General features: G+C 53.1%; 2 protein-coding genes and 1 long non-coding RNA gene across 4 annotated transcripts; 1 reads left to right on the top strand and 2 right to left on the bottom strand.

The window, feature by feature from the left end:
• The first annotated feature begins 812 nt into the window (after positions 1–812).
• MCL1 (MCL1 apoptosis regulator, BCL2 family member) lies at positions 813–6,247 on the top strand. Its single transcript, XM_043576184.1, has 3 exons — positions 813–2,160; positions 2,515–2,762; positions 3,297–6,247. The coding sequence occupies exons 1-3, from the start codon at positions 1,473–1,475 to the stop codon at positions 3,411–3,413; spliced, it is 1,053 nt and encodes a 350-aa protein (XP_043432119.1). The 5' UTR covers positions 813–1,472; the 3' UTR covers positions 3,414–6,247.
• On the bottom strand, positions 4,420–14,104 carry LOC122481130. The gene is made up of 2 exons (XR_006296763.1): positions 13,691–14,104; positions 4,420–9,503 (listed from the first exon to the last, which is right to left on the bottom strand). It is a non-coding gene; the product is annotated as an uncharacterized LOC122481130 (long non-coding RNA).
• A 274-nt stretch (positions 14,105–14,378) lies between these two features.
• On the bottom strand, positions 14,379–25,166 carry ADAMTSL4 (ADAMTS like 4). Of its 2 annotated transcripts, XM_043576154.1 has the most exons (18): positions 25,041–25,166; positions 22,500–22,604; positions 22,257–22,314; positions 21,625–21,977; positions 20,675–21,350; positions 20,324–20,426; positions 19,471–19,607; positions 18,904–19,108; positions 18,499–18,671; positions 18,234–18,345; positions 17,945–18,130; positions 17,620–17,749; positions 17,074–17,278; positions 16,554–16,730; positions 16,057–16,263; positions 15,764–15,943; positions 15,347–15,491; positions 14,379–15,194 (listed from the first exon to the last, which is right to left on the bottom strand). In XM_043576154.1, the coding sequence occupies exons 2-18, from the start codon at positions 22,517–22,519 to the stop codon at positions 15,058–15,060; spliced, it is 3,204 nt and encodes a 1,067-aa protein (XP_043432089.1). In that variant the 5' UTR covers positions 22,520–22,604; positions 25,041–25,166; the 3' UTR covers positions 14,379–15,057. The 2 variants fall into 2 exon arrangements, with proteins under 2 accessions (XP_043432089.1, XP_043432090.1); XM_043576155.1 differs by lacking the exons at positions 22,500–22,604; positions 25,041–25,166 and having other exon boundaries at positions 21,625–21,714; positions 22,257–22,306.
• Positions 25,167–25,470: the final 304 nt, after the last annotated feature.

Below are 25,470 nucleotides of genomic sequence, written 5' to 3'. Positions count from 1 at the left end.
CTTTTGAGGGTCAGGACTGTGGCCAAAATAGTTACCCTAAGAACAAGAACCATTCTTGAAAGGGTGTGTACACAAATCCAGAGGTTACTCTGACTCTGAACAATACTAGGGATCAGAAGTACTAAGTGATTTTAAATTCCCTGAGGACAGGACCTTCCAGATATCCTGAAGATTCCGCCTCTAAACTGCACAGACCTCCACTGAGACTCGTGGCTTGCTAGAGCAGTCTGGAGGCGTCTGGAAGGTGGTCGGCCTGTTAATCTTATGTAGTATGGATGCCTACATCATGATCATGCCACACACTGTTTTGTCATCCTCTTAGTCATGAAGCTCTATAGACTATAGACACCCTGTCCTCAAGAGGGTGATCCCTGGAGTCAAAGATGCCTCATACCCACCCACTACAAAAATAAAAGGTGTCAGGAGCCTCAGAAGAGATGCGAATAGGGTCAGGCTTACATGTCAATAAAACCAGTGACTGTGGAGTAGAGATAGGAGGTGAGAGAAAGCAAGTAGAGAGGCAGAAATAAAATTTACCTTGGGCAGAACAATTTCCTTTAGTCAAGTTACATGTAAGTGATCCATGGGGCAGTTCTTGGACCGTCCCATTTCCAAACATTGTTGGACTGAGAACAAAGGGCAGAGGATGTGCAAAACAAATGCAGGTCCCCAGCCGCTTAAGGACCCATATTATCTAAATGGTTTTTTGTTTTGTTTTGTTTTTTGAGAGAGAGAGAGAGAGAGAGAGAGCGTGAACACGAGTGGGGGAGGAGCAGAGAAACAGGGGGACAGAGGATCCGGAAATGGGCTCTGTGCTAACAAGCAACCAGCCGATGCGGGTTTGAACTCACGAATTGTGAGATCATGACCTAAGCGGAAGTCCGCGGCTCAACCGACTGAGCCACCCAGGAGCCCCAAGAACCCCTATTATCTAGACTGTTGTTTCCCAGCCACGGCAAAACTTCTTCATCCCCTTTCCTTAATTTCTGAATGACTCAATGGGTAAGACTTTAGTAGCGGAAAGAAAAAGCCTCCGCCATGGAAGCAACAGCTGGAGCTCGCAAACCAGGAGCCTGGGAAGCAGCTAGGCAGCCATTAACAGGCCCACATCGGCGCAGCGGAAGAACTCGAGCCCACCAGCCTCAGCTCCCGGGTCGCCGTTACGTAACCCACCGCGTGCCCACCGAGTATCGGAAGACCCCGCCCAGCCCTAAAGCCCCGCCCCTACCGGCCGGTGAGGTGCCGTGCGCAGCTCTAGGGAAGCTTCCTCCCCTTTCCCCTTTTATGGGAGTACCTTTTTTTTTTTTTAAGATTTGCTGACGTCACCGAGTAGGCCTGGCTCTGAAACCTTGATATAGGAGGCCCTCTCTCACTCCTTACTTCCGCTTCCTTCAACTGAGGAGTCAGGGCCTCCCCCATTTTTCTCACCCAGGAGGAGGAGGCGGCGGCGGAGGCAGCAGCAGCAGCTTACGATGTTTGGCCTCAAGAGAAACGCTGTAATTGGACTCAACCTCTACTGTGGGGGGGCCGGGTTGGCGGCCGGGAGCGGCGGCGCCTCCTCTTCGGGAGGGCGGCTTGTGGCTGTGGGGAAGGAGGCCACGGCCAGGCGAGAGGTAGGGGGAGGGGAAGCCGGTGCGGTGATTGGCGGAAGCGCCGGCGCGAGCCCCCCAGCCACTCTCGCGCCCGACGCCCGGAGGGTCGCGCGGCCCTCGCCCATTGGTGCCGAGGGCCCCGACGTCACCGCGACCCCCCCGAAGCTGCTGTTCTTCGCGGCCACCCGCTGTGCGTCGCCGCCTGAAAAGATGGAAGGCCCAGCCGCCGACGCCATCATGTCGCCCGAAGAGGAGCTAGACGGGTACGAGCCAGAACCTCTGGGGAAGCGGCCGGCTGTCCTGCCTTTGCTGGAGTTGGTCGGGGAGGCCAGCAGTGGCCCCGGCACAGACGGCTCACTGCCCTCGACGCCACCCCCAGCAGAGGAGGAGGAGGACGAATTGTTCCGGCAGTCGCTGGAGATTATCTCTCGGTACCTTCGGGAGCAGGCGACCGGCGCCAAGGACGCGAAACCACTGGGCGGGTCTGGGGCGGCCAGCCGAAAGGCGTTAGAGACCCTCCGACGGGTCGGGGACGGCGTGCAGCGCAACCACGAGACCGCCTTCCAAGGTAAGGGGGTTGGTTAGTCGCGGAGGCTGCGCTGCCCTGGTTCACCTGTCCCCGGACTTACCCACCGAATGGGGGTGGAAACCGAAAACAAGTCAGTGTTGAAACGACTCGCAATCTATTTCTGAAACCAGAATATTCTGGCCGTGAGTCATTGTTTCCGCCCATCTTAATTCTTGTGGAAATGGCAGCTCTGTTCAAAGCCCGGAAAGGGTGGGATGTCATTTTTCAACTGGGGTCGGCCCGAATTCTGTGGACCCCAAATAGCGATTTCCCCCGCCGTGGGTGGGCAGGCAGATCATGCGCCGGTTTAGACAAAGGAGGCCGTGAGAACCTGCATGCTTTTCTTCCTCTCAGGCATGCTTCGGAAACTGGACATCAAAAACGAAGACGATGTCAAATCTTTGTCTCGAGTGATGGTCCATGTTTTCAGTGACGGAGTAACAAACTGGGGCAGGATTGTGACTCTTATTTCTTTTGGTGCCTTTGTGGCCAAACACTTGAAGAGTATAAACCAAGAAAGCTGCATCGAACCATTAGCAGAAAGCATCACAGATGTTCTTGTAAGGACAAAACGAGACTGGCTAGTCAAACAAAGAGGCTGGGTAAGTTTGTTTTAAGGTCGAAGGGGGCCTTGGAATGGAAATGGAATGAAGGATTTTATAAAGAAGGTCTGGGGCTGTCTCAAGCTTTTTATGATGCACAACTCAGGTTTCAGGCTCTAACTTACGGACCGGTTTGCCTAATACTGATTTAAGTAGTGGGCTCACAGAGATAGTGTGGTATGACTGTCTTGAATTCTTGCATCAAAAATCCCGGTTCTGTAGCCTGTTTTACTGGCTGTTGAAACTTTTGTTTTTGGTATTGTAATTCAGCTGGATACTCTTCTGTGGATACAAATTATGAAAAAATAAGAATCACTTGGGCGGATGATAGAAAACAACGTTTCTGAGTGTCGTGTGTGTCCCCCCCCCCCCCCCCCCCGCATTTGTCTTCTGCCGTCTGGTGTAAATAATATTTGGTTCATTATGTTTGGGGGGGAAACCTTAGATATTTTAATTCATCTTTCTTTATGAATAGTGTTTTTAAGCCATTGGAAACCCATACTTGAAAATGTACTTTTCTTTTTTGTTTTCTAGGATGGGTTTGTGGAGTTCTTCCACGTAGAGGACCTAGAAGGTGGCATCAGAAATGTGCTGCTGGCTTTTGCAGGTGTTGCTGGAGTAGGAGCTGGTTTGGCATATCTAATAAGATAGCCTTTTAAGTGCAATAATTGACTTTTAACCAACCCCAGGCACCAAAATCACATAACGACTGCTGTGAATCAAATGTATTTATGAAGTTGGACTTCAAGCTGTCCAGGCTGTAACCTCCAAGAGTTCTACTCTAGCAACGTAGAAAAGCAAGTGGCAAGAGGATTATGGCTAACAGGAATAAATACATGGGAAAAGTAGTCCCCCTTGAAGAGTCACTGTCTAAAGCAAGGTTCAATTTCAGCAACAGGCAAACTGGGGGGCCATGGAAGAGGACTTTTAGAGTTAGTGAAGATGGTAGGCTTGAAAAGACTTGATTTCCTTGTCTAGAACAGGAGAGTGGCCAGTAGCCAGGCTAGTCATAGAGTCCATTAAATGTCCACTGAAATAATTAACTTCTTATAGTGTTAAAAGAGAAGCACTAACAATGGCAGTGATCTGTATAAAATGGATTTAAGCTACAGGTAATAGAACTATGACTAGAAGCCTCAGTACTGTACAACAGAGTGTGAAGGGAAGCTTTTTCTCTGCAATTAGCTTTTCCCAGGTGTACTTCTTCAATAGAAAGTCCAAGTGCTCAGGACTTTTTATACCTGTTCTACTTTGGCTTGGTTTGAGTGGTTTAGTTTATTAGCCTAGTAATGGCCAAGAATACTTGACTTAAGGCTCAATAATGACAGTTGCAAATATGAAAATATCCTCAATTTTTAAGACAAAAACAACTTGTAAATGTATTTGTCTGTAAAAATTGTATATATTTTTACAGAAAGTCTATTTGAAATGTAAAGGGATGAAAAGTCTCAAAATACATTAATTTTTTCATACCCGTTTGAAATTTCCAACTTCTGTAGTTAGGAATCTATTTCTTACAGCTTTTCTATTCTAAATTTTGTCCTGGTCAGTTATAGATTGTATACAGAACCAGTTGATGTAAGTGTATGCAACTTGGTTGTAGTGGAACAATTCTGATTCATAACTGTGCAGACTTTAATTTTCCTATCTGATTTTGGTAAGTATTCCTTAGATTTTTTTTTTTTTAACTGCGATTGGAAAATTGAATGGAAATTCATCCTTTCACTTCATTACATGTAGGTTTTCAATAAGTGAGTCAAGGTGGAGTTTTAAGTTTGGTGGGCGGTGCCGGCTGGTGACTTAGAAATAATGGGTTCTGATTGGGCAGCTACTCATTTCACTTCTTTCCATTTGAGTTAATTTACTGGTGAAATTTAAATTGAGTTTATGAGCTCATCTTCAAAGCTTTTGCTAAAAGATTTTCAGCTGTTCCAAATGGGACATACTAGCAGTATGTGTATAAAAAGATCACATCAGGTGTATGAGAGACATTTGATCCCTTGTTTGCTTAATAAATTGTAAAATGGCTTGGAAAAGCAGGCTTATAGTCTAACCATGGTGCTATTATTAGGCTTGCTTGTTAAACACAGGTCTAAGCCTATCAATAAAACAAATACTTACGTTTCATTTCTATTAATGATTCCCAAACTTTGTTCAAATTTTTGCATTGGCATCTCTTTGGATTTCAGGCTTGATGTTTTATCAAACTTACTGTTTATTTTCTATACTTCCTTGAAGTATTTGCTGCTTGTTCTCCCTGTACAAATAGTTACATCAGTTCCTACATCCTTACCATGCCATCTCTGAACTCCTACTGGCCCTTTTAGTTTTCGGCACTATGAACCCTAAGTAACCCCCCAGGAGACCACAGACCTTCATCCTTAATGAATTTTATCCTTGGGAGGTGGTAGGTAGTACAGTGGGTGCCATGACCATGAGAGACATGTGGTGGAGAAGTCCCTTTTCCTTTGATTGGTACCTTTTCAGTTATTGCTTTATCCTATCTTTGGGGGAAAAGTTTTTAAAGTCCCTTTAGGAATTTTCAGAGAAGGGGGACAACAAATGGTGTGACTTTCTCTAGGTTCCTTTATGTTTGAAAAAGCTCATTTAAAATTACAGAAAGGGATGGGTTCTGTTAGACCTCAGAGTTCTATAAAAACTGGTAAACTGAAGAAAGCTTCTGTAGTAGATCTAGGGTCATTTGAAAGCTTCATCCTTGGAACGTAACCTTTGGTCTGTGGACTCCAGATGAAAACAGGCATGAATAAAATGACTAAGAATGTAATAAATAGGGAAGGATTGCCCTGCCTGCCCATCCTTGAGCCATAAGGTCATCTAGCTAGAGCTATTTTTACCTATGTATTTATCGTTCTTGATCATGAACCACTTATTTATGTCATGTCTATCTCTAAGGACCTGAAAGCACTTTATGTAGTTTTTAATTAATCTGAAGATCTGGTAAAGGTGACTAAAAGGCCTGTCTCCCCATATCCACTTGTGGAAATAAGCGCATAGATGGAGATTGGTGGAGTTTAGGGAACCCACCCCAATTTTCTAGGTGTGACTGCTGAAATATAGAGAAGGATCTTAGTTGAAACTTTGGGTCAGGGGCTTGGAGGGCTTAGCCCAAGTGCTTTGGGGAAGGTTGGGTGGTTTTGTAGGGAGAGGAGGCACGTGTCCTCAGTGCTGGCTAGCTGCATAGATCAGGCAAATCCTCCAGAATGGAAGGGGAGGGTTGTGTGGAAAGCTGGCTCTCAGCAACTTGTCTTCTGTCTCTCAGGGAAAGCATGCAGTCCTGTAGTGTCCGCGCACACTCTGTTGGGGGCGAACATCTTGGTTCTGGTTAAAGAGCTCATGCTATTGACAGCTGTGCCAGGAAGGGTTAGGACCAACTACAAATTAACATGGGCTGTAAAATGTAGTGTGTTTCCCTAACTTCCTGTTTTTCCTGAGAAGAAAATAATAAACCTTTTATTCAAATGCAAGGTGTGGTATGGGTGTTTTCTAATCGATTATTGTCTTCTTCCCCCCACTTAGGCCTTTTTAGGGAAGTCAGCTGAGCAAATAAGTATAGGTGAGTTGACCAGCAAAAGCCCCATAAAGCTAATTTGCTCTCGGGCAAAGGATAGTTCCCTTCAGAGTAACCATTTCATTGAAATCAGGGGTGTTGGGTTTTGAAATGTATTACTGTGGTACTTTGGAGTAATTCTACATTTTAAGTGAGAATCAAAAATCCTGATTTTTAGTCACCATGTGCTGGTATAATTCTGAGGTAAGCTCTTTCGTTACTGCATTTACTGTATCTCCCCATCTCAACCTTTTCATATGAAGGAGCTAGAAGAATTAACATCCACAGTTTAAGAGTTTTGATAAGATTCTTTCTTGGTACTGTTTCAGTACTTTTCCCCTTTCCTCTCTCAAAAAGGAAGTGGAGAGTAAGCACTTAAATTTCAGAAACTCTATCTTGTCTTCAACTACCTTGAAAGAAAGGGAGCTGAATCACCATGGCAATGTGCAAATATGAAGTTTGCATATTGGTTTTAAAAGCCCCGAGCACCGGATGCCAATTGTATGAACAGGATTCTGTGCTTTTGTGCACTTAGAAGCACATTTCTGCTTGGAAGCTCCTCTTTTTCTGGAGCCTGACTACCAGAAGAATGCAACTTTTTATCCTTACAAAGAAAGTGGTTACATACTAATGCACTCCTAAGCAGAAAATTGAGGGGAGGGTAGCTTAGGACCCAAGGGCCCAAATCTTGGCCCCAGCTGAGTTGTACACAGTGCTATTGCTCCCATTGATAGATTGTGATGTGAAGCCATTTCTGTGGTCATGTTCCTTAGTTTAACACCTTAAAAACTTGGCTCAAATGGTAACCAGGTAACATGAGTCACCGAGGGAGTCAAAATAATCAACACTTCCCTTCATTTGACACAACCAACCAAGACTTTGTCTTTCAGTTCCTGTTTTTGTGACTTTAGAGCTACCTCTTGCTTCATATAATTTCCTTTCAGAAAATTTTAAAGCAGTTGTGACAGCTGGTGGATTTTACAAAAGGTAAAGTGAAGTAACTTGTACAACTGGTGTGTAGCATGTATCCAGCCAGATTCCCAGAGCATGGGTGGTTTATTCCTGGAGTTCAAGATGATCTATCTTAAATTATCCCTATCTCTTTTTGGCCCCACTTGTTCAATGATTACAGAACTTTGTCTTCTGAACCCTACCACACTGTTCAAAGGCTTCTCAGTTTCCAGATTTGAAAACTTAGACCTTCTTTGGTTTCAGAGTTGTTACAGTGTTATCTTAGTTATGTGAAGCATGTGGAAAGAAGGGGGTTGGGAATCTGTCTCCAGGCAGATGAAACAGACCTAAGAATTCAGTGGGTTTTTTTTTTTTCTTTTTTAAGATTTTATTTTTGGGGCGCCTACCTGGCTCAGTTGATAGAACATGCGACTCTTGATCTCAGAGTCATGAGTTCAAGTCTCATGTTGGGCGTGGAGCCTACTTAAAAGATGAAGTAATCTCAACACCCAACATGGGACTCGAACCCACAACCCTGAGATCAAGAGTCCCATGCTCTACCAACTGATGTTAGCCAGGTGAGCTGAGAATTCAGTGTTCTTTACTAATAATTCTTGTGAGGTAAAAAAGGTATCTGTGTCAGGTTTTTGTACCCACAGCATACCTGGTTTCCCTTTGCAGTTCCTTTCTTTACCTGAATAGAATAGTAATTCTTAACTGGTGGAAAATCTGTGAGGGCCAAGAAAGCTACTCCAGATTTTACCCCTTCCAAGCATCCATTTCCAGGTCTTATTTCTGCCATTGGTCTCTGTATTCTTAACTCACTTTGCCTTCCTATTTCCTGTTCAAGGATTACTTTCTGTTTAGTAAGAAGTTTAGGAAGAACGTTTCAACTGTGCAATGAGCTGGGACATTTAATGAGCTCTAGGCAGCCAGATGTTTGTTGAGTCTCTTCATCCATTACATGTCAGTGAACTACTTGCTATTTACCTTGCACTGTTGGATGCTGGAATTATAAAGAGAATTCTTTCCCTCAAATTCCGTCAGAAAAAAAAAAAAAAAACTAAGGAAAAGGGTGTCTGCCTGGCTTAGTCAGTGGAGCATGCGACTCTTAATCTCAGGGTTGTGAGTTCAAGCCCCACATTGGGCATGGAGCCTACTTAAGAAAAAAGGAACAGTGGGAAGACACATGGCAACTAATGGTAGATCTTTGATTGGACCCTTGGTGAAAAAAGCTCTAGTGTGCACAATTAGGGAAATGTTAATATGGGCAGTATGTTAAATGGTACTGTATCATGTTACATTTCTTGAGTGTATTGTAGTATAGTTACATAAGAGAATGTTCTCAGGCTGAAGAGTTGAATGTATCACAAAACCATATAATGAGAAAGCAATTGTGCCAAGATGGCTTACAGGCTTACAATCTAGTAGGAGTGATAACTATGGATGAAAATAATTAGAGTACATTTCATGAAGTGCTATGATAAAGATATTCTAAGATAAAGGGTGGAACAAAGCAGGGTGACCACTTCTGGAAGCAGATGGTCAAGGGTTCAAAAGAAACATTTGAGGTTGAACCTTAAAGAATGAGTAGGAAACAAACATGCACAGAAGCATGGAGTTGGGAAAGAACTTCCAGGAGTGCAGGGGGAGGGTGGGGAGGTTTAGGTCATTTTTTTTCTTCTCATTTCCTCCCCTGCCTGCCTTCCCCTTCATCATACATAGCCACTGAATGTATCTCTTCAGTTTCTTCCATTTGTGGCCTTATATAAAAATAACAAGGGGAGCCTGGGTGGCTCAGCCCAACTCTTGATTTCAGCTCAGGTCATGAACTCACAGTCCTGGAATTGAGCCCTGCATCAGGCTCCACTCTGAGCACTGATCCTGCTTGGGATTCTCCCTCTCTCTGCATCTCCCTGGCTTGTGCATGTGCTCTCGCGTGTGCTCACTCTCTAAAAATAAATAACATTAAAAAGATGGAAAATCCCTGGTGGAGGAAAAAAAAAAAAAAAAAGATGTGTCTTTGGTCTTAAAAGTCTGAATTTAGTGTAAATGACACACAGCTGGGTGGATCGTGTTTATTTGGGAAGCAGAGAAGATAGACCCCATTGATTGTTTTCCCGTCACATCAGTGGTGGCCCTGAATACACTCGGTCTCGGATTATAGCCGTCCCTGGATCTTGGTGTAGGAGCTGGCTTCGGCAGACCTGCTTTGAATCCAGCTGTTTTGAATAAAGTCGTCTTCAGAACCTCACCTGGGGTAACTCCCTCGCCAGCCATCTGTCCTTTACCCACCTAGGTTCACACAACCAGGCAAAGGAACCAATTTTTCCAAGTCAGACCCAAGAGTGCTGTGCACTCTAGAGAACAGACTTTTAATAAAGGACAGCCTCCCAAAGCTATTTAACGGGACCCCAAGATACTGAATGGTGGCTCCACTCTTCCTAATCCCGTTCCCGTGGGAGACTTGATTACAGCTATTCCCATCCTGGTTAAAAAACCAGTTTGCTCTAACTGCCCAGTCTTCCCCACAGGCTGCATTCTTGCCCATGAGCTCATTGTTTTGGCTTCACTGCCTGAATAAATCCGCAGCCAGTGCCAGAGGTCTTAGCCTGGGCCCCCTAACTAGCTGGGGCTGCATTCCATTCAGAATTTCACCACCCCCACTTGGTTTTCTTCCCGCCCTCATGTGGTCACATGTGTGTGTTTATTCAAGTTAGCCTGGGACAAGGTGTGCTGGGAAAGCCAGCCAAGGAAGCAGACAAGGAAAAGAATGTTTAACTGTTAGGTTTCATCCTGGATTAGATGACTTTTCCACTTTGTTTTGATTAAGAAATGTCTTCAGTTCTGTGCCCCCCCCCAAAAAAAAAAGGTTAATTTCTTGTCTAGTACGGGGAGCTGGTTTCAAAAAATTTGCTACCCATTTGAGTCCCCCCCTACTTGGCTGAGCTGTCTCTCAGGTGTTGAGACTTCAGAGAGAGGTAGGGGTTTCACCTGGGAAACGCCTTGGAGGTTTCTGTGCTCAGATCTTTCATGAATCCCCACCCTCAGCTCACACCTCCACTCCTGGAGCAGTTCCTACCCACCGTCTGTCCTTGTTGGGAATGGTGGCCAGGAGGGACAGCTGGGCTGCTGTAAAGAGCAGCTATTAGGTTTCGCTGCTTTGTTACTGAAATTTCCTCAGAGGATGGCTTGTTTATTTCCTGAGACCCTGAAAGCCCAGATCTAAGGCAAGGTGGGCCCACCCAGGCTGATGGGCTTTGGGAAGGGCATTTCTCTTATGTGGTCAAGTTTTGAATTAATGTTGTATGCGTAGCAGTATACTCCTTTCCTCTAACCCTCTCTTCATCTCAGAAAACAAAAAACAAAACTGCAGACTGAGGTTGTGGGAGGTGACATTTCTTCATTTCTCAGAAATCCCTCATCAGGCAAAGTAGAGAAACAGAAATAGGGAAATAACTTCATGTCGAAATGAGGTTGTGTGGTGTGTGTGTGTGTGTGTGTGTGTGTGTTTTGAAATGAGGTGGCTTGTTTTCAGTTTTAAGGAACAACAGCTTTGGAAGAGCTTGGTAATAGTGGAGAGGAAAGACAGGCAAGGCACGGAAAAGTACGGCATGCACATTCTAACCCCAACCTGAGAGCCTGAAGTTGAACCCATTCCTCCTCTAACTACTGAGGTTCTTTCCCAGGCCACTCCAGCAGCTCTCTGGTGCTGCCTGAGAAAATGCTCTGGTCCATCTGCTTCCTTCTGCACCTCCCCTTCAGCTCATGTGGCTGGTTGTTTCACTAGGATCTGCCTGCCATGCAGGCAGTCCTTGTTTTGGACTACTCTTGCACATTCCTCCCTCAAATTCTACCTTCAGACCTCAACCCTGAAACACCACCTAGAGTTTCCCCAGTCTCCAGGGTCAAGGAGCCCAAAGTCAGAGTCAGAACTTGTGCTGTCTAGTTTGAAGTTAACGCAACCTGTTTATTGCTCTCAATCGACTCAGACTTAGGTACTTTCCTGAGGCTTTCTACTTCCTGTGGAAGAGTCCCCCCCCAACCCCCACCCTTTCAAGCTAACACCTCTTCATCACCTGCCTGTGACAAATATGCCCCCTCTGCTCTAACTTTCCCACCCAGCTGCCTCCCAGCACCTGAGATGGTGGTTTTGAGCGATGTTGGGAGGAGGGTAGGAATGTGGGAACCTCCAGCCCCACCACTCACGCCCAAACTACAATCTCTGATTCTGGTTTGATTCTCTGTAGTGCAAGGAGAGGGGAAGTCTCCCTGATTCAGCTTACTCTGCTGGGGGAGCATGTTAAGTTAAAATGAAGTCTCTATCTGTAAAACTAGGCAGAAGGGGAGAGGGAGACATTAAAGAGGATCTGGTCGGAGAGAATTTGGAGGGGAGTTTCTCCTGGCATGTTGTTCCCACTCTATCCCTCCGCCCTCCCACTGTCTAGACCCTCCAACCATATTTCTGCTCTCGAGGACTCCTGAGAGAGGGAGCCTCAAGGCTGAGACACTCATGCCATGCCGCGAGGCCAGCCAGTGGACCCTGTGCTCTGTCTCCTAGTTAGCAGGCACTGAAGCTGCTGGGGTGAGGAGTATGGGTCTCCACAGACTCACCCCTGCAGCTGTGAGCACCTGCTTGCAAGGAGGCCCAGAGGGGTGGGGAAGTCTAGGAGATAAATTTAGTCTGAAGGCTGCAGCTTGATTGGGTTGGGTAGTTACCCTGGGGAAGCTAAGTTGGGGGAGGGGAGAGGAATTCTGACCTAACTGAACTGAGACCTCATAAGTTCACCCCCTCCTTCCCCCCTGCCACACACACACTGAGAAATGAGGAGCCCTGGGCAAGACACTGGCTGGCCTCTGCACGCTTGCTCTCTCTTGTGCATATCAAGATTGTTCCTATAACCACCCCACCCCCACCTCAATTCTCAGGGGTCCAGTTCCTCTGAGTCCTTCCCTAAATTCCCCCCAGTGCACCAAGCCTAGAGGCCCCTCTACCACATCTCTCTGGCCTTGGCTTGCAGCTTCCTCTCTCCCAAGTCCCTCTAGAGGGTTTCAGAGGTCAACAGAGAGGTGTCTGGCCACACTACTACCCTCTATGGGACCAGGAAAAAGGGTTGCTCAGGGTCAAATTCCCCTTCCTGAAAGCTTCCATGTTGACCCCATACTGACTTCAGTGACCCGAGGAAAGAATCCTTAGGGGCTGCAGTGAATCCTACTTAGCTTTCAGATGAAAGGGGAGGAGCCCCTGGGTGGCTTATTTGGTAGAGGGTCTGACTCTTGGTTTTGGCTCAGGTCATGCTCTCAGGGTCGTGGGATCAAGCCCAGTGTCAGGCTCTGGGCTGAGTATGGAGCCTGCTTGAGATTCTCTCTTTCCCCACCAGCTCACACTCTTTCTCTCTAAAATAAAATGAAAGGGGACAGGGGGAAACCCCCAAACAAAAGCCCATATCCTGAGAAGTCAGAGGCTGGTCGCTGTGAGGGAGGTCAGGGGCAACCAGAAAGAGCAAGGAGGTGCAGAAGTCGGGGGAACCCTAAGAGGGGCTGTGGCTGCATTGCCCACCTGTGATTGGTTCTCAGGCTCAGGCCAAACTCCAAACCTGCCCAGCAACAGCCCTGAGAGGCCCTAAAAGGGAGGGGAACTTCAGGGAAGTCAGCTGAGCTGGGGCCACCGCCCAGGCTGCAGCTTCCAGGAATCGCTGGGAGGGCCCCTGCTACTCACTGTCACCCCTCCCTCCATGTTAGGACTCCGCCTTCAGCTCTCAGTATCCACCCGGCTGGCTCAGGCCCCACTTCCCTAGTCCCCCCCCATCTCTGATCCCCTCACAGGTTCACTACAGAGAGGAACATGTCTGACACCTCCTCTTGAGGCTCAGGGTCTTCAGAGACATTGACATCGGGCTTGCCTTGTACCCTCTTTCCTCACTCGTTCCCTTTGGGCTAGTTTCATTTTCCTTTCCCTCACTCCCTTGGCCTCCTTCCTCACCTACTGTCCTCCCAAGAAGTTGCCCAAGGTCTTCCTTCTCAGCCACTTCCAACCCAGGGAGAGTCTAAGTCCCAAGGCAGCAGTATGACACCAGGGAGCTGCTAGAGAAGTCCTGGTATCCTTCATGAGATTTTGATGTGTTCAGGAAAACAGCAGAGTTCAGTTGTTTCCGCAGGCCTTTATTAACGGTCTTACTTGGCCAGACTTGAGGTACAGGGATGGGAGGAGGGAGGCCTCTAATGCGGATGAATCTGTTTCTGTTGCACTGCATCCCCCTTCCTCTCCTAGGCACAGGGACCCCTGGAAGTGTAGCTTCCGGAAGTGGAGACCTGCACTCAGACCTCAGAATTGCCGGGGTCAGGGAAAGGATCTGTATTATATGTAAAAGGCTGCTCACTCACACACCACCTCTAGCAAGCTATTTACCTTGAGAGATGACAAGGGGCGAAGGAGGGAGGGAGACAAGCGTGATACATCTCTGAAGAATGTGTCTTTGGCAGGACATCCAGTACTGACTTGGCTCCGCCCTCAACCCCGCCCTCAACCCCTAGAGCCAGGCCAGGCTCCTCCTCCCCCAGCCGTTTCCGCTGAGGGAAGGGGGAGGGGCATAAATCAATTTATTTACCCCTACCCTAGCAAAAGCAATAATAAACCAAGATCCTAATAGAGAAATAAATGAGTGATAGCAGAAAAGACGGGGGAGGCAGGCAGGGCCAAAAAAAGAGAACGGGAAAAACAAAAAAAACCCTTTAAAGCCAGCTGCCATTGACAGCAGGGCTACTAGATTCCAAGAGATTTTATAGAAAGACTCGGCCTACTGAGAAACCCACCATAGGCCCTGCAGTTTCTCCTCAGCTCCGGAAGCAAGCTTCCAACTCTTTACCTAAAGCGGGAGAAGCGGTGACCTCTAGTGGCCAGTGACCAACCTGCAGGGCCTAGGTTGGCCAGGATCCTCTCCCATGATTGGGGCTCACTCATTGGCCTTTCTGGGCCCAGACTCTCCGCCTGGGCTCTAGGCGCTGTTCCCCTTCCCACCCCTCATTCTGACCTCACACTGCTTGTCTAGGTGGCCCAAGTCGCTGGGTTCCCATCAGGACAATAAAGAACCTCTTTCTCATTTGTCATAATCATCTTTAATAAAAAATAAATTAGTTCTGGGGTGGGAATCATTTTAGGAGGTGGGGAGCGGGAGCAGGGGCTAGGGTGTCTTGTTCTAGCCTTTCTTTTTTCCATCTTCTGCCCAGCTGGTCCCTGCTCTGGGGAGGTAGTCTCTCTTTCTGGGGCAAAGCAGGATTGGCAGTGGCTGACCCTCATCCCTAGCTGATTATGAAAGGTAGGGATAGAGAGACTAAGTATGGGGGGAGGGGTTGGAGGACAAATGGGTGGTTTAGAAGATGTGAGGCCTGAACATGAGAACTGAAGTGCAGGGCACAAAGTTGGGGTTGGAGAGGCCAGTCGCCAGGCAGTCTGGATTACTAAGGAGCTCTCAGCCTAGAAAAGTCTCAGGGAAACAGGCATGGTCCCTCCCCATTCCTCTTCAGTTTAACCTCTTTTTTTGAGAATACATGTGTGTGAGCACACACATCCACGCGGACCCAGATACACACGTGGGGCCTATGTGCACACAGGCCCAGCCACACACACATCGTGATGGTTATCTTGCCGCCCGCAACCACCCTAGGGGACATCCCTGGTGAGACTAGGGCAGGCTGGAGAGCCAGAGGATATAGAGTGGGCTGATGGGTGGGTGACTGATGGTGGAAACCATGAGGAGAGGGTCTCTTGGACTCATTTCAGGCGGGCTCTGGGGGAGAACGCTCCAGGACATGGGCGCAAGAGCGGCAACAGGTGGCTGTGTAGTAGGGATAGACGCAGAGACGGGCCTGTACCACCAGGGGGCAATGTGGAGAGCTGTCCTTGCACTGATCATCTGGGGACAGAGGAGGCCAGGGGGCACAAGACAGTCACCCAGACCCTTCCGTTTGGAGGTGCAGTGCCCACTCCCACTGGTCCTTTCTCATCTCCCCCACACTTCAGTTAAGTCCAGTGTATTGGGGTTAGGGGGAAAAAGGGGCTCTTTACCGGGGCGCTGGCTGCAGGGCTGGCTGTTACAGGGTCGTTTCCTGGATGGCCGCAGGTGAGAAGGGCATCGGACGCTGAGGGTCTGGTTGGCGGTCAAGCACTGGACCTCCCTTGTCTGCACACCCCCCTGGCAGGAGCGAGAACACTGGGGAGACCCCGACTATCAAATCAGACCTTTGCTGTGACCTAGGCTCCTCCTGAACCCCACCACCTTCCCTGAAAGTAGTATGGGGGGTGGGGGCTCTCCTGGAACACTGTGAAATCCTACATGGACGGGTCCCCCACGTCTATAGGGAGTAAGACAATGGTAAACCATCGCAGCTGGCCTCATCCTGGGACGCAGTGGGGATACCATAAGAGGAGCCCCCCTTTCCCTGGAAGTCCATGCAGAGCAGGGTGAGGGAGCCAGGCACTCACCGGACTCCAGGGCGTGGAAAACCACCGGTCCTGGCAGTCCTGCCCCTGACAGGGCTGCAGGGCAGGAGGCCTGGGCAGGTGGGAACAGTTGCTGGGAGAAGTCACGTTGAACTCAGTACCCAGTTTGGACACACAAATTATGTCTCTACGCTGTGTGCCAGAGCCACACTCCGAGGAACACTGATACACAGGAAAGGGAGGGTGTGCAAGGGGCAGAAAGAACAGGGATCACTCCCACCGGCCCACAGGGAATCCCACCAATGGGCACCCCCCCTCCCAGGCTCTTGGCTCACCTCAGCCCAGGGCCCCGTGTACCAGCACCAAGTCATCTCACAGGGTCCTAAGCTGCAGGCACGCATGTCAGGGGGACGGCTTCCGGGCGCACAGCTCTGCTCACTGGTCCCTGCTCCTGATTCCTCCTGGCCCGCCCCATGGGCCTCCCCGCTCCCCAGGCAAACCACAGACCTTCGCTGGATTCCTGTGCCACACTCGGCTGAGCACTGTTGAGAAGGTGATGGGTGGGGGAGGAGGAGAGGTGAGGGTGGTGTGTCCTGGATCCCCAGAGTTAGGGAGTGCCCAGGGTACCAGCCAGATAAGCGGAACCTGTGCTGGGAATCCAGGACCCTAATGTGAGCTTTGCTCACTTAGCTCTGAGTTTCTGGCATCAGCAGCATCTAGCACACAGTAGAGCTACTGACGTGTACTATGCGTACTGACATGTGTTGGAAAGAAGGGTCCTGGGTGTGGGGCACCAGGGACGTGGGGCTTGGATAAGGGGTGTAGGGCCCACCTTGGAGCTCCAGTCGCTGTGGAACCAGGCTGTAGTACAGGGCCCCATGTCACAGGACTCTCTGCTGGAGGGCCGTGGAGGGCCTGATGCACACTCCCTCTCGCTCACTTCATCACCATTGTTTCCCACACAGCGAACTTGCCGACTCCTCTGGCCACGCCCACACCGCACAGAGCACTGAGGGTAAGAGAGCATCCCAGAGCCTGGACCCCCAGGCTTCCTCCCTAGCCTCCAGCTCCAGGTCTGTGGCCTGGGAACCAGGACCTGCCTTTCGTCCCTAACTGGGCAGTTACATGGCTTTATGCACAGAGGGGCAGGCTGAGCAGGTGGCTCTGGGCTGGAACCCCTGGTTCAGTGTCTTATCTGCTTTATAGATGGGGGTCTCACAAGAGATCTTGTCAGTCAAAAAGCTTCTGCTGATTAAAAAAAAAAAATGGAAAAAACCACTGCTCTAACTCACTGGTGCCTTTCATCTAGGGTCCTTCCCATTCTGGCAGCCTCCTGACCCAGTCCCACTCACCTGGCTCCAGGGGGAACGAACCTCCCAATGGCCACAGAGGCGTAGCTGACAGGGCTGGGTGATGTTGGGCCGGGGGAGATGTCTGCAGCGCTCCGGAGGCACGGAGGAGCCACCCCCCCCAAACTCCTGCCGGCAGCGCAGCTGACGGTGCTGGGTGCCAGGGCCACAGGAGCGGCTGCAGGATGTCCATTCGCCAGCCTCCCAGCTGTGGGCGTGGTGGGGCAGGGGAGAGGCAGAGACGCAGAGGAAGAAAACAGAGACACAGAGATGTGTGGGGCTGCCATATGTGGGGCAAGGGATGCTGGGCTTGGGGTGGGGAGGCCCTGCAGAGAAGGAGCATCTTCAGAACCTGGAATCTGAGTTCCCTTGTGGGGCTCAGGCTGCCGGGGTTTTCTTACTGTCTGGGGAATGTAAACCTTTCTACTGACATGCTGTCTGTCTGCAGCCAGGAGACCTTGGGTACTGGGCCCAGAATGCAGGTGGGATCCTGAGCAGGGACGGCTGCTGTGTTTTAGGACCCTAGCCCTCCCTGGGGGTCATACTCACTATGGAGGGCACAGGGGACCGTGGCAGGGCTCCAGGGGGTCTGGGGGCCTGGCTCCCATGGCACAGCTGTGTTCATCCAGTTCCTCCCCTGACTCACGAGAAATGCAGAGGAAAATGGGGCGCCAAACACCTGAAAGGGATGAGAAGGAAACCAGGGGAGGCAGTCTGGCTCAGAGCCCAGCGTCAGTGGGGCCCCAGGCACTGGAATCTGACTTGGCACAGAGTCAAGGTGTGGACCCACACTCCTGAGTGTGGGATCAGGCGTGCCAAGTCAGGGATCTGGGCTGCGGGTGCCCGGAATCCAGGCTGGTACACAAAGTCTCACCTTTCCCACAGGATGCTGAGCACTCCGAGTGTCCCACTCGTTTCCAGTATCCAGTCGGAGACCCCAGGGGGGTCCTGGGATGGGGTGGAGCGCGCATCTGGGGGATCCGCACCTGACGCTGGAGAGTGCCTGGGGTCCGCGCAGGGCGGGGCGCCAAAGCGGGTGGGGGCTCTACCCTCAAAATCTCTATGCAAGGACAGTGGAGTAGACGAATCAAATGCACCCCACTGCCTCCAGACTCCCCTTTCAGTCCCTCCCTGCCTCCCAGGTCTGGGGAGCAGAGTCTTACCCTGCTGGAGGTGGGGGAGGTGGGGCTCTGGGGTGGTGCTCTCAAGATCTGGAGGAGGTGAAGAGATAACATACTGATAAAAAATGCCTGGGTTTTCCTCCTGAAAGATCACCTGGGAAGAGAAAGAGAAGGTAATGAATTGTCTGGGGAAGCAAGAAGGGCATACCACTCGCCTTCCCTCCATCTTGAGACCCACAGCTTTGCCCTCAGAGGGAAAGCCTCCCACCACCCCCCAGCAGTCCAGCTTCCTGGGCCCCAAGCTCACGTAGACATCCACAGGCTGGGTAGTGGGCCCTTTGGCTGACAGACTCTCCCCCTTGCCCTCCTCTCGAGAAGGACGGTTGTACAGGAAGACAGTCCCACTGGCCGTGTAGGACCCAGGGGGATCCACAGCCCAGTTTCCATTGATGATGGACTGGCCCCCAGGGCCTCGAAGGGCTGGAGATTGGAGATCAGGACACCAGATCAGTCGTGATGTCCTTCTCCTAGCACTCCCTAAGCCATGCAGAGCCCCAGATGCCCCCATTCTCTCGCTCTCTCCACAGGGCAAGGAGGCCCCGACTTCTCTCTGCTTGGCCCATTTGCTGTGTTCAGAGCAGGCATAGAGGGCTGAACCAGGAGACCAGGAATGGAATGGAGACCCAAGACTCAGGAAATCCAGAGAACTCACCAAGGTAGTTGGAGCTGGGCCGGAGCTGGGCGATCTGGAGCTGGGAGGCTCCAGCAGGAATCGACAGGATCTTCTGATAGCCCAGAGGGCCCCCCCGGTCAGTGAGGTTTCCTGAGATGTGGCGGCAGGTGGAATCATCACCCCCACAGACCCCACAGCCATCTGGACGCCTGCCAGAGCCGAGGATCCCATCACAGCCGGGGCTCTGGGGGAGAGTGAGGCAGGGGCCGCTTGAGATGAGATACCACCGCACCCCAGCCTCATCCTCTTCGGACTCTCCAGCTTGCCCTGCACCTTGATCTTTACTGCAAGTGAGAATGTGTTTCTCTGCCAGCCCACCAGCCCCAGCCAGCCTCCACCGAAGTGTGTATATGCCTGAGGGGGTCCTTCCTACAGTTCACCTCCTGGTTCTGTTCTCACTTCCAACTGGGCAGGGAAGAACTTTCCTCTGTGCAATCTCAGCCTAGGGTTTTGTTTCTGTGATGATGACTAAGGAGACTGTGTGTGCATGCCTATGTGTGTGTGTGCATGCGTGTGCACACACCCAGACACACCATCCTCCCTCACCAGACAGCGTCCGGCCACACAGATGTCTAGGGCTCCAGGCTGACACAGGGTCCCATCCTGGACCTTTTCGGTATGACGGACATAGAAGCGGAAGCCACGAGGACGGCAGTTCAACTCACAGCGTTGGGAGCCCTGAACTAAGAAACAGGGTAGAAGGGTGGTTAGCTGAGGTCCCTGGCGAGAGGCCAGCTGGCAAAGGTCCCCAATTAGCTATAGGGCATCCTGAGGTTGACTACGTCACTAGGATGAAGGGAATATGACAACTGTATTTTCTCAAAGGTTCCTTTGAGGGTCACACAAAAGTTGAGTCAGATCAGTTGAGGTCACGGAGACCAGTGAAGAGGCTGTGAATTGTGAGAGAGAAGATACTTGAAACCTATGATCATGCAAGCTCACAAAGGGGTTTCTTGGCATCAAGCCGACACAGGCCTAAAATCAAGTGGATGGGAACTTGGGAACAGGTGGTCTACAGCAGCCAGGGCCCACGGTGCACCACACCCTGCTGTCTCCCTGACCGTGCCCCTCTCATGTCGACCCCACCTCCTGGGATGGACTTCCCAGAGGAGGCCAGCCAGAAGGTGCCTCTGGACACTCCCCCTCCCAGCCCGATCCCTCTGCTGATGATCCCATCGTCATCTGACAGCTGCGTCCTGTCTGGAAACCCACTCCCCTTTCTGTGCCTGTGCTGTCTCTTCACCCTGGCCCTGGCCCTGGGAAATAAAAGAAAATATTTCACAAAAGGGAAATACAAGGGCCTCCAGAGGAGATCTAGAGGGGCTGGGTGTCTCCCTCTTCCTGCCATCCCCCAATCTTAAGCCAGTTCAGCTTCCCCAGGGGGGGCTACAAACCTCACCTTCTGTGAAGGGCTCCCATTGGTACAGCTGGCCCATAAACTCCTGGGAGTCAAAGGCTGAACACTGCAGGGCCCGGGGGTCTGGATGCTCAGGGGGGCAGGGCTGAGGTGGGGGGGATACAGAGGAGTCAAAGCTGGGGAGGAAAATGGGGGTGTGGGTCAGGGCTGGATCTGGGGGTGTGGGAGGGAAGGTCGGGTCTGTGGAAGAGCTCCGAGGCCCCTACCCTGAGGAGGTCAGATGCCAAGGCCCTTCTCCCTCAGGTCCCAATCTGACAAGCCGAGGCCCCAGACTCAGGGTCAGGGGAGCAGAATTGCAAGTCTGGGGAGGGGATGGTCTGAGGAAGAACTCACCGCTTGGCTGCAGGCTCTCAGCTGCTCACTCTCCCCAGAACATCTTGGGACAGGGCTATTGGGAGCAAAGAGGCTCCAGAGGGAACTGGAGTGGGGACCAGCACTCAGCAGAGGCAACCAGCCATCTGGGTAGTGAGGGGCAGGCTCCATGAGGGACCCTTGAAGATTCCCCCCAGGACTCCAGTGCTCCTGGCTCTGGTGACCTCTGCCCCGAGGGGCAGAAAGGAAAGGATTAGGGTGCCTGTCTGGCACCTGGAGACTGGCCCGACCCTGGGAATTTGGCATTCTTGGCTGAGGGGGCATGTGGAAAGAGCTACTGTCCCCTGGGGAGGGGATGGACAAGAGGATGTCTGTGCCAGAGGCTCTGGGGTGGGGTCGTGTGGGGGCAGGCCTGGTTCTAGAAGGCCCCTCTGTCTGACCAGCATGGGGGCTTCCGGGCTCTGCTGGGGGGGACAGGGGGCTGGAAGACGGTTCTGTAGGAGGGAGCTGAGCTTGAGCTGTGTGGTTTGTGGAAGATGGCTCTGTTCTTGGAGTCAGGGATGAAAGAACTGAGGTGTGGGGGAGCTCGGATCTGCGCAGCCTCCGGGGGTGCCTGCGGTTCCGATGGAGCGGCAAAGCAAAGGGCACTTTCCCGTAACCAAACATTCCCGGCTTGATGGGGTCTCGAACTCGGGATCTGAGAAGGTGTAGCAGACACGCGGTCACAGCTCGGGCCGGCTCCGTCCGACCCGGCCTCTTCCCCGGCCCGCCGCCCCCCCCTCCCCCCCCCCCCCCCCCCCCCCCCCCCCCCCCCCCCCCCCCCCCCCCCCCCCCCCCCCCCCCCCGCTCCTCCCGGCGTCTACTTTGAGCGCCAAAGATAAGCCTCTGCCACGCATCCTTTACTCCCGGTCCCTCAGTCCCAAGCCCCGCCCCTGACCCAAGTCCCACCCTTCCCTGGATCCCAGCCTCACCTCCGAGCTGCTGGAATCTCCTGGGCCTCTGCTCTCCCTAACTGGGAAGCAGGACCTCGAAAGGGGCCACCTCTTCCCCGAGGCTGTGGCCTGTACAGGGGGAGGGTTTCTCGGGAAGTCTGGGGTCTGGAGCCCTGACCCTGGGGGAGCAGGGCTTCTGGGTGTCTTGGGGGCCGGGGTGGGAAGGGCAGGCCCTGGTGTTGAGCTGTAGGGAGCTGACAGGTCCGACTCCTGCGCTGCACCCCAACTCCACAGGGCTGGGAGCAAGAGGCCCACTGGTCCCAAGGACCCCAGATGCCCTCAGGGCCCTGGCCCTCCTCAGGGGGTGTCTGAATAGAGTGTCCAGACAACACCTATGTGGACAAAAAGGTCAGACAAAGTTAGAAGGATTTTCGGGTAACTGTGCAGAGTATCCACTCCAGTGCCTGAGGGCTGGGGCTGTTGTTACTGGCCTGAGGGCACATTCGGTAGCACAGGTGAGACTTGATGTTATTTGGCAAAGAGTTAGTGAGCTGGGGGGTGGGAGGGAGGCTGGGAGGGCAAATGGGAAAGGGGCCATCACTCCAAGGCCTGTAGGAGTGGGGTGGAAGATAGGAAGGGGGCAGGGTCCCAGCCTCTGGTGCCTGGCTTACCTCCTGATCCAGGCAGAGCTCAGGGAGGGACAGAAGCAGCATCAGGCACAACTGGGACCTGCAAACCGGCCAGAGGAGGTGTCACAACACCCCCCCCTCCCCAAGCAGGCTCCCCGCATCCTGATGCCAGCTTCTCAGAAAGCAGAAGTCACTCATCACTTGCCCCCGCCCCGCCCAGAAGTGGCCTATCCGTCACTTTCAGGAGCAGAGCCGCCCCCGCAGCCGGCAGCCCCACAAGCTTACCTGCCCGCCCACTTCTCCATCGCTCCTCCCTTGAAGCCCCAGGCCGGGAGAGGGGACCGGAAGTAAACACGCTACTCCGGCATCTGAGCGTGCAGGGGGCGCGCTCTGCGGGGACAGAAGCCCGGTGGTTACCTCTCCAGTCTCCAGAGAGCTGGGGTTGGCAGGGATGGCTCCTCAGGACATCGAATGAGGATGGAGGTTCGGGGGGGGGGGGGCGTCCCACCCTTTTCTGACACTAAGGGTGAGAGCGGGAAGGAATGCTGCCCCTTCCCGCCTGCCGAGACTGGAGGGTGGGGGTCTGACCTCAGCCTCCCGACTGTGGCCCAGTCCCCTCCCCTCAGCCTGCAGGAACTCCTCAGCCCCTCCCCCATCCCAACCAGGGGCTGTTTCCAGGCCAGCTCAGGCCACACAGGCCACACAGGCGCGCACATCTCCCCTAAGATGATTTTCTTCTGGTCCCACCTCCCGCCCTCCCAGGGGTCCCAGACGGTTGAGGAGGGAGGCCTGGGCGAGGACATGCCAGATGCCGGCTCTGAGGAGGTGACAGGAGGCCGCTCTGGGCTTTCCATATCCTACCTGCCTCCCAGCATTTTCTTCCCTTTAAAACTAAGCTCCTTCTGGAGCCCCAGGCACATCTCTGCCTCAAACACTTTCTAGTCCAGGGATAAACTAAGTGGGCCAATGGTTTAATCTGTAGAGAAGCAGGTGATTTTCCCCTTGCGATGTAAGGGGACCCCTCCCTGTAACGAAGGCTCATTTCAGGTGCGACCATGATGGGCAGGGGGGGCCCCCGGGCAGGAGGGATGCAGCCAGAGGGGCCGTTGCTCCCCAGTCACACACCTCGCACTCTGAGGAGCCGGGAAGTCCTTCCTCAAGTCTAGCTTCCATTAGCAGGGAGGTGGAGCTCCGAAACCTCCCCTGGTCTCAAAGCCACAGCTGCCCCACCCCTCCAGCCCCTAGCTCCCTCCCACGAGCCCTCCCCACCCCCACTCCTCAACCCGCTCTTAGTTCTGCTTTCCAGGAAAAAAAAAAATGTTTCTGTTGGATCTGAAAGGCACCCGGGAGAGGAATCCAAGGAGCTAATGCTGAGGTGGGCCAGCTCAGGGGCAGGAAAATGGCAGAGGGGAGGGCAGGAATGTGCTTGGGGGTAGCAACATTCAGCCCCACTCCCCTCCCTGAGACCCCAAGACGTGGAAATGTAAGGGAAGGTTTGCGGAGGACGAGCCTGAGTGCCCAGGGTCACCTCAGCTGCTTGGGGTTGGGAAGGGGTTGCTGATGGCTGCTCTCCCCCCCACCCCCGGCTGGGCTGGCCACTGAGGTCACCAGCTCCACCCTGATGGGGGCGTAGGGGCTCCAGAGAAGGTCCACCCAAGCCTCTGTGCCTTGATGCTGAAGAGGAGAGATGGGGGTGTGATCCCTGTCTGCCCCTTCTCTGCTGCTGGGCACCCACCCTTTCCACTCCCTCTCAGCCTCTGCTTCTCTCTGCTCCCCCCAGGGTCTGTATCTTGCTGTCTCTATGGGTCTACCCAGTACACATAATCCCATCCTGAGCTGGGTTTGGCTTCGGCAGTTCCCTGGAGAAGTGAGGGGTGGGGGTGGGGGTGACGTGAACTCCTGGAGCCCTGGCCAGGCCTGGCTCCCTCTCTGGAAAAGTCCTACCCCACCCCCTGCACAGCTGGGCAGGGGGCCGACACCCCCTCCACTGCAGAAACAGACACACATTTGTGCTTCTCCCCCTTTGCATGTTCCTCATCTGGTGTGTCTCTCTGCCCAGGGTGAGGAAAGGAGAGGTCAGCAGTGGTCACCCTGGTGCCAGGCTGGAGACTGGTCTGGACAAACCTGGGCTCCTCCTGGCCACACCTCCACACTGGCCAGTGAGGATCAAGAAGGGGAGACCTGGGAAGGGCCACACCCTTCACCCCCAGAGGGACCCACTTCTGGGAAATGGGTCACTGCTGCAGGGGGTGGAACAGCATGTTTCAGGGCTGTCTGGAGACTCCCTAGCCTGGGTCAGAACTCTGTCCTCACTGTGCCAGCCTCTCCTGGGTCCTGGACGACCATTCCAACAGGTGTCCTTCCTTTCTAATCATCAGGCTGAGCTGGATCAGGGGCACCCGTCGGCATCCCTCCCAGGGTCCCCAGCCCCATCTCCAGAACTGGAGGGGGTGGCAGGGGCACACACCGTCCAGGAACACCCCTCCTGGAGGAGGAGAGCAGGGGACGCCAGCGCGTGCGGGGAGGTCCTGGGTATGTTTTCCAACTTCGCTCCGTGACTTCGTAGGAATTTTGGCTGATTTTCCGCCCGGGTGATGGGGCCAGAGTTCCACAGGATCAGAACGCCCTCCCCAGAAATTCGACCCCAGGGACTGGAAGATCTTCCGAGGCTACAGAGCTGGGGCTGGGGTCGCGGCTGGGGCGCGACCGCGGGGCACGGGGCGCGGGGGCGGGCGCTGGCGAGCGCGGCGGGGGCTCTAACGGGACCCGGGGAGAGAGGGCGGCCGGGGCCAGGGCTCCCGGGGCAGGGGAGGGGGAGGTCTGTACCTGCTCCGCGCGGCCCCAGCGGCCCGTTAACCCTTCTGCGCCTGGACGCTCCCTGGAGGCAGCCTCGCTCCGCGGCGGCCACTGCGGCCCCTGAGCCCGGCTCGGGACACTGCCGCCTCTGGCCGCGGCTCCGCCCCCGCGCCCGCCCCCGCCCGCCGGCGCCCCGCCCGCCACGCGCCCAGCCCGCGCCCCTCGGCGGCCCCCAGCCCCCGCGCGTCCAGGCCACCCACCCGGGGCGCGGGTGCTGACCGCCCCTGTGTGCTGGCGCCCGCCGACGGCTCAGGCGAAATCCGGGCCGTCCCTGCCCGCCCCGGAGGCAGCCGTCACTCCGGGCCCCGTCCCGGGGGGCCGCGCGCTGGGCTTGGCGGGGGGCAGGGGGGGGCCTCGGGACCCCGGCCGCCGGACCGTCCCTGCACGGGGGCGGGGGGAG

Source organism: Prionailurus bengalensis, chromosome C1 (genome assembly GCF_016509475.1).
Source record: "Prionailurus bengalensis isolate Pbe53 chromosome C1, Fcat_Pben_1.1_paternal_pri, whole genome shotgun sequence".
NCBI lineage: Eukaryota > Metazoa > Chordata > Mammalia > Carnivora > Felidae > Prionailurus > Prionailurus bengalensis.
This window is presented reverse-complemented; position numbering and strand designations above follow the sequence as displayed.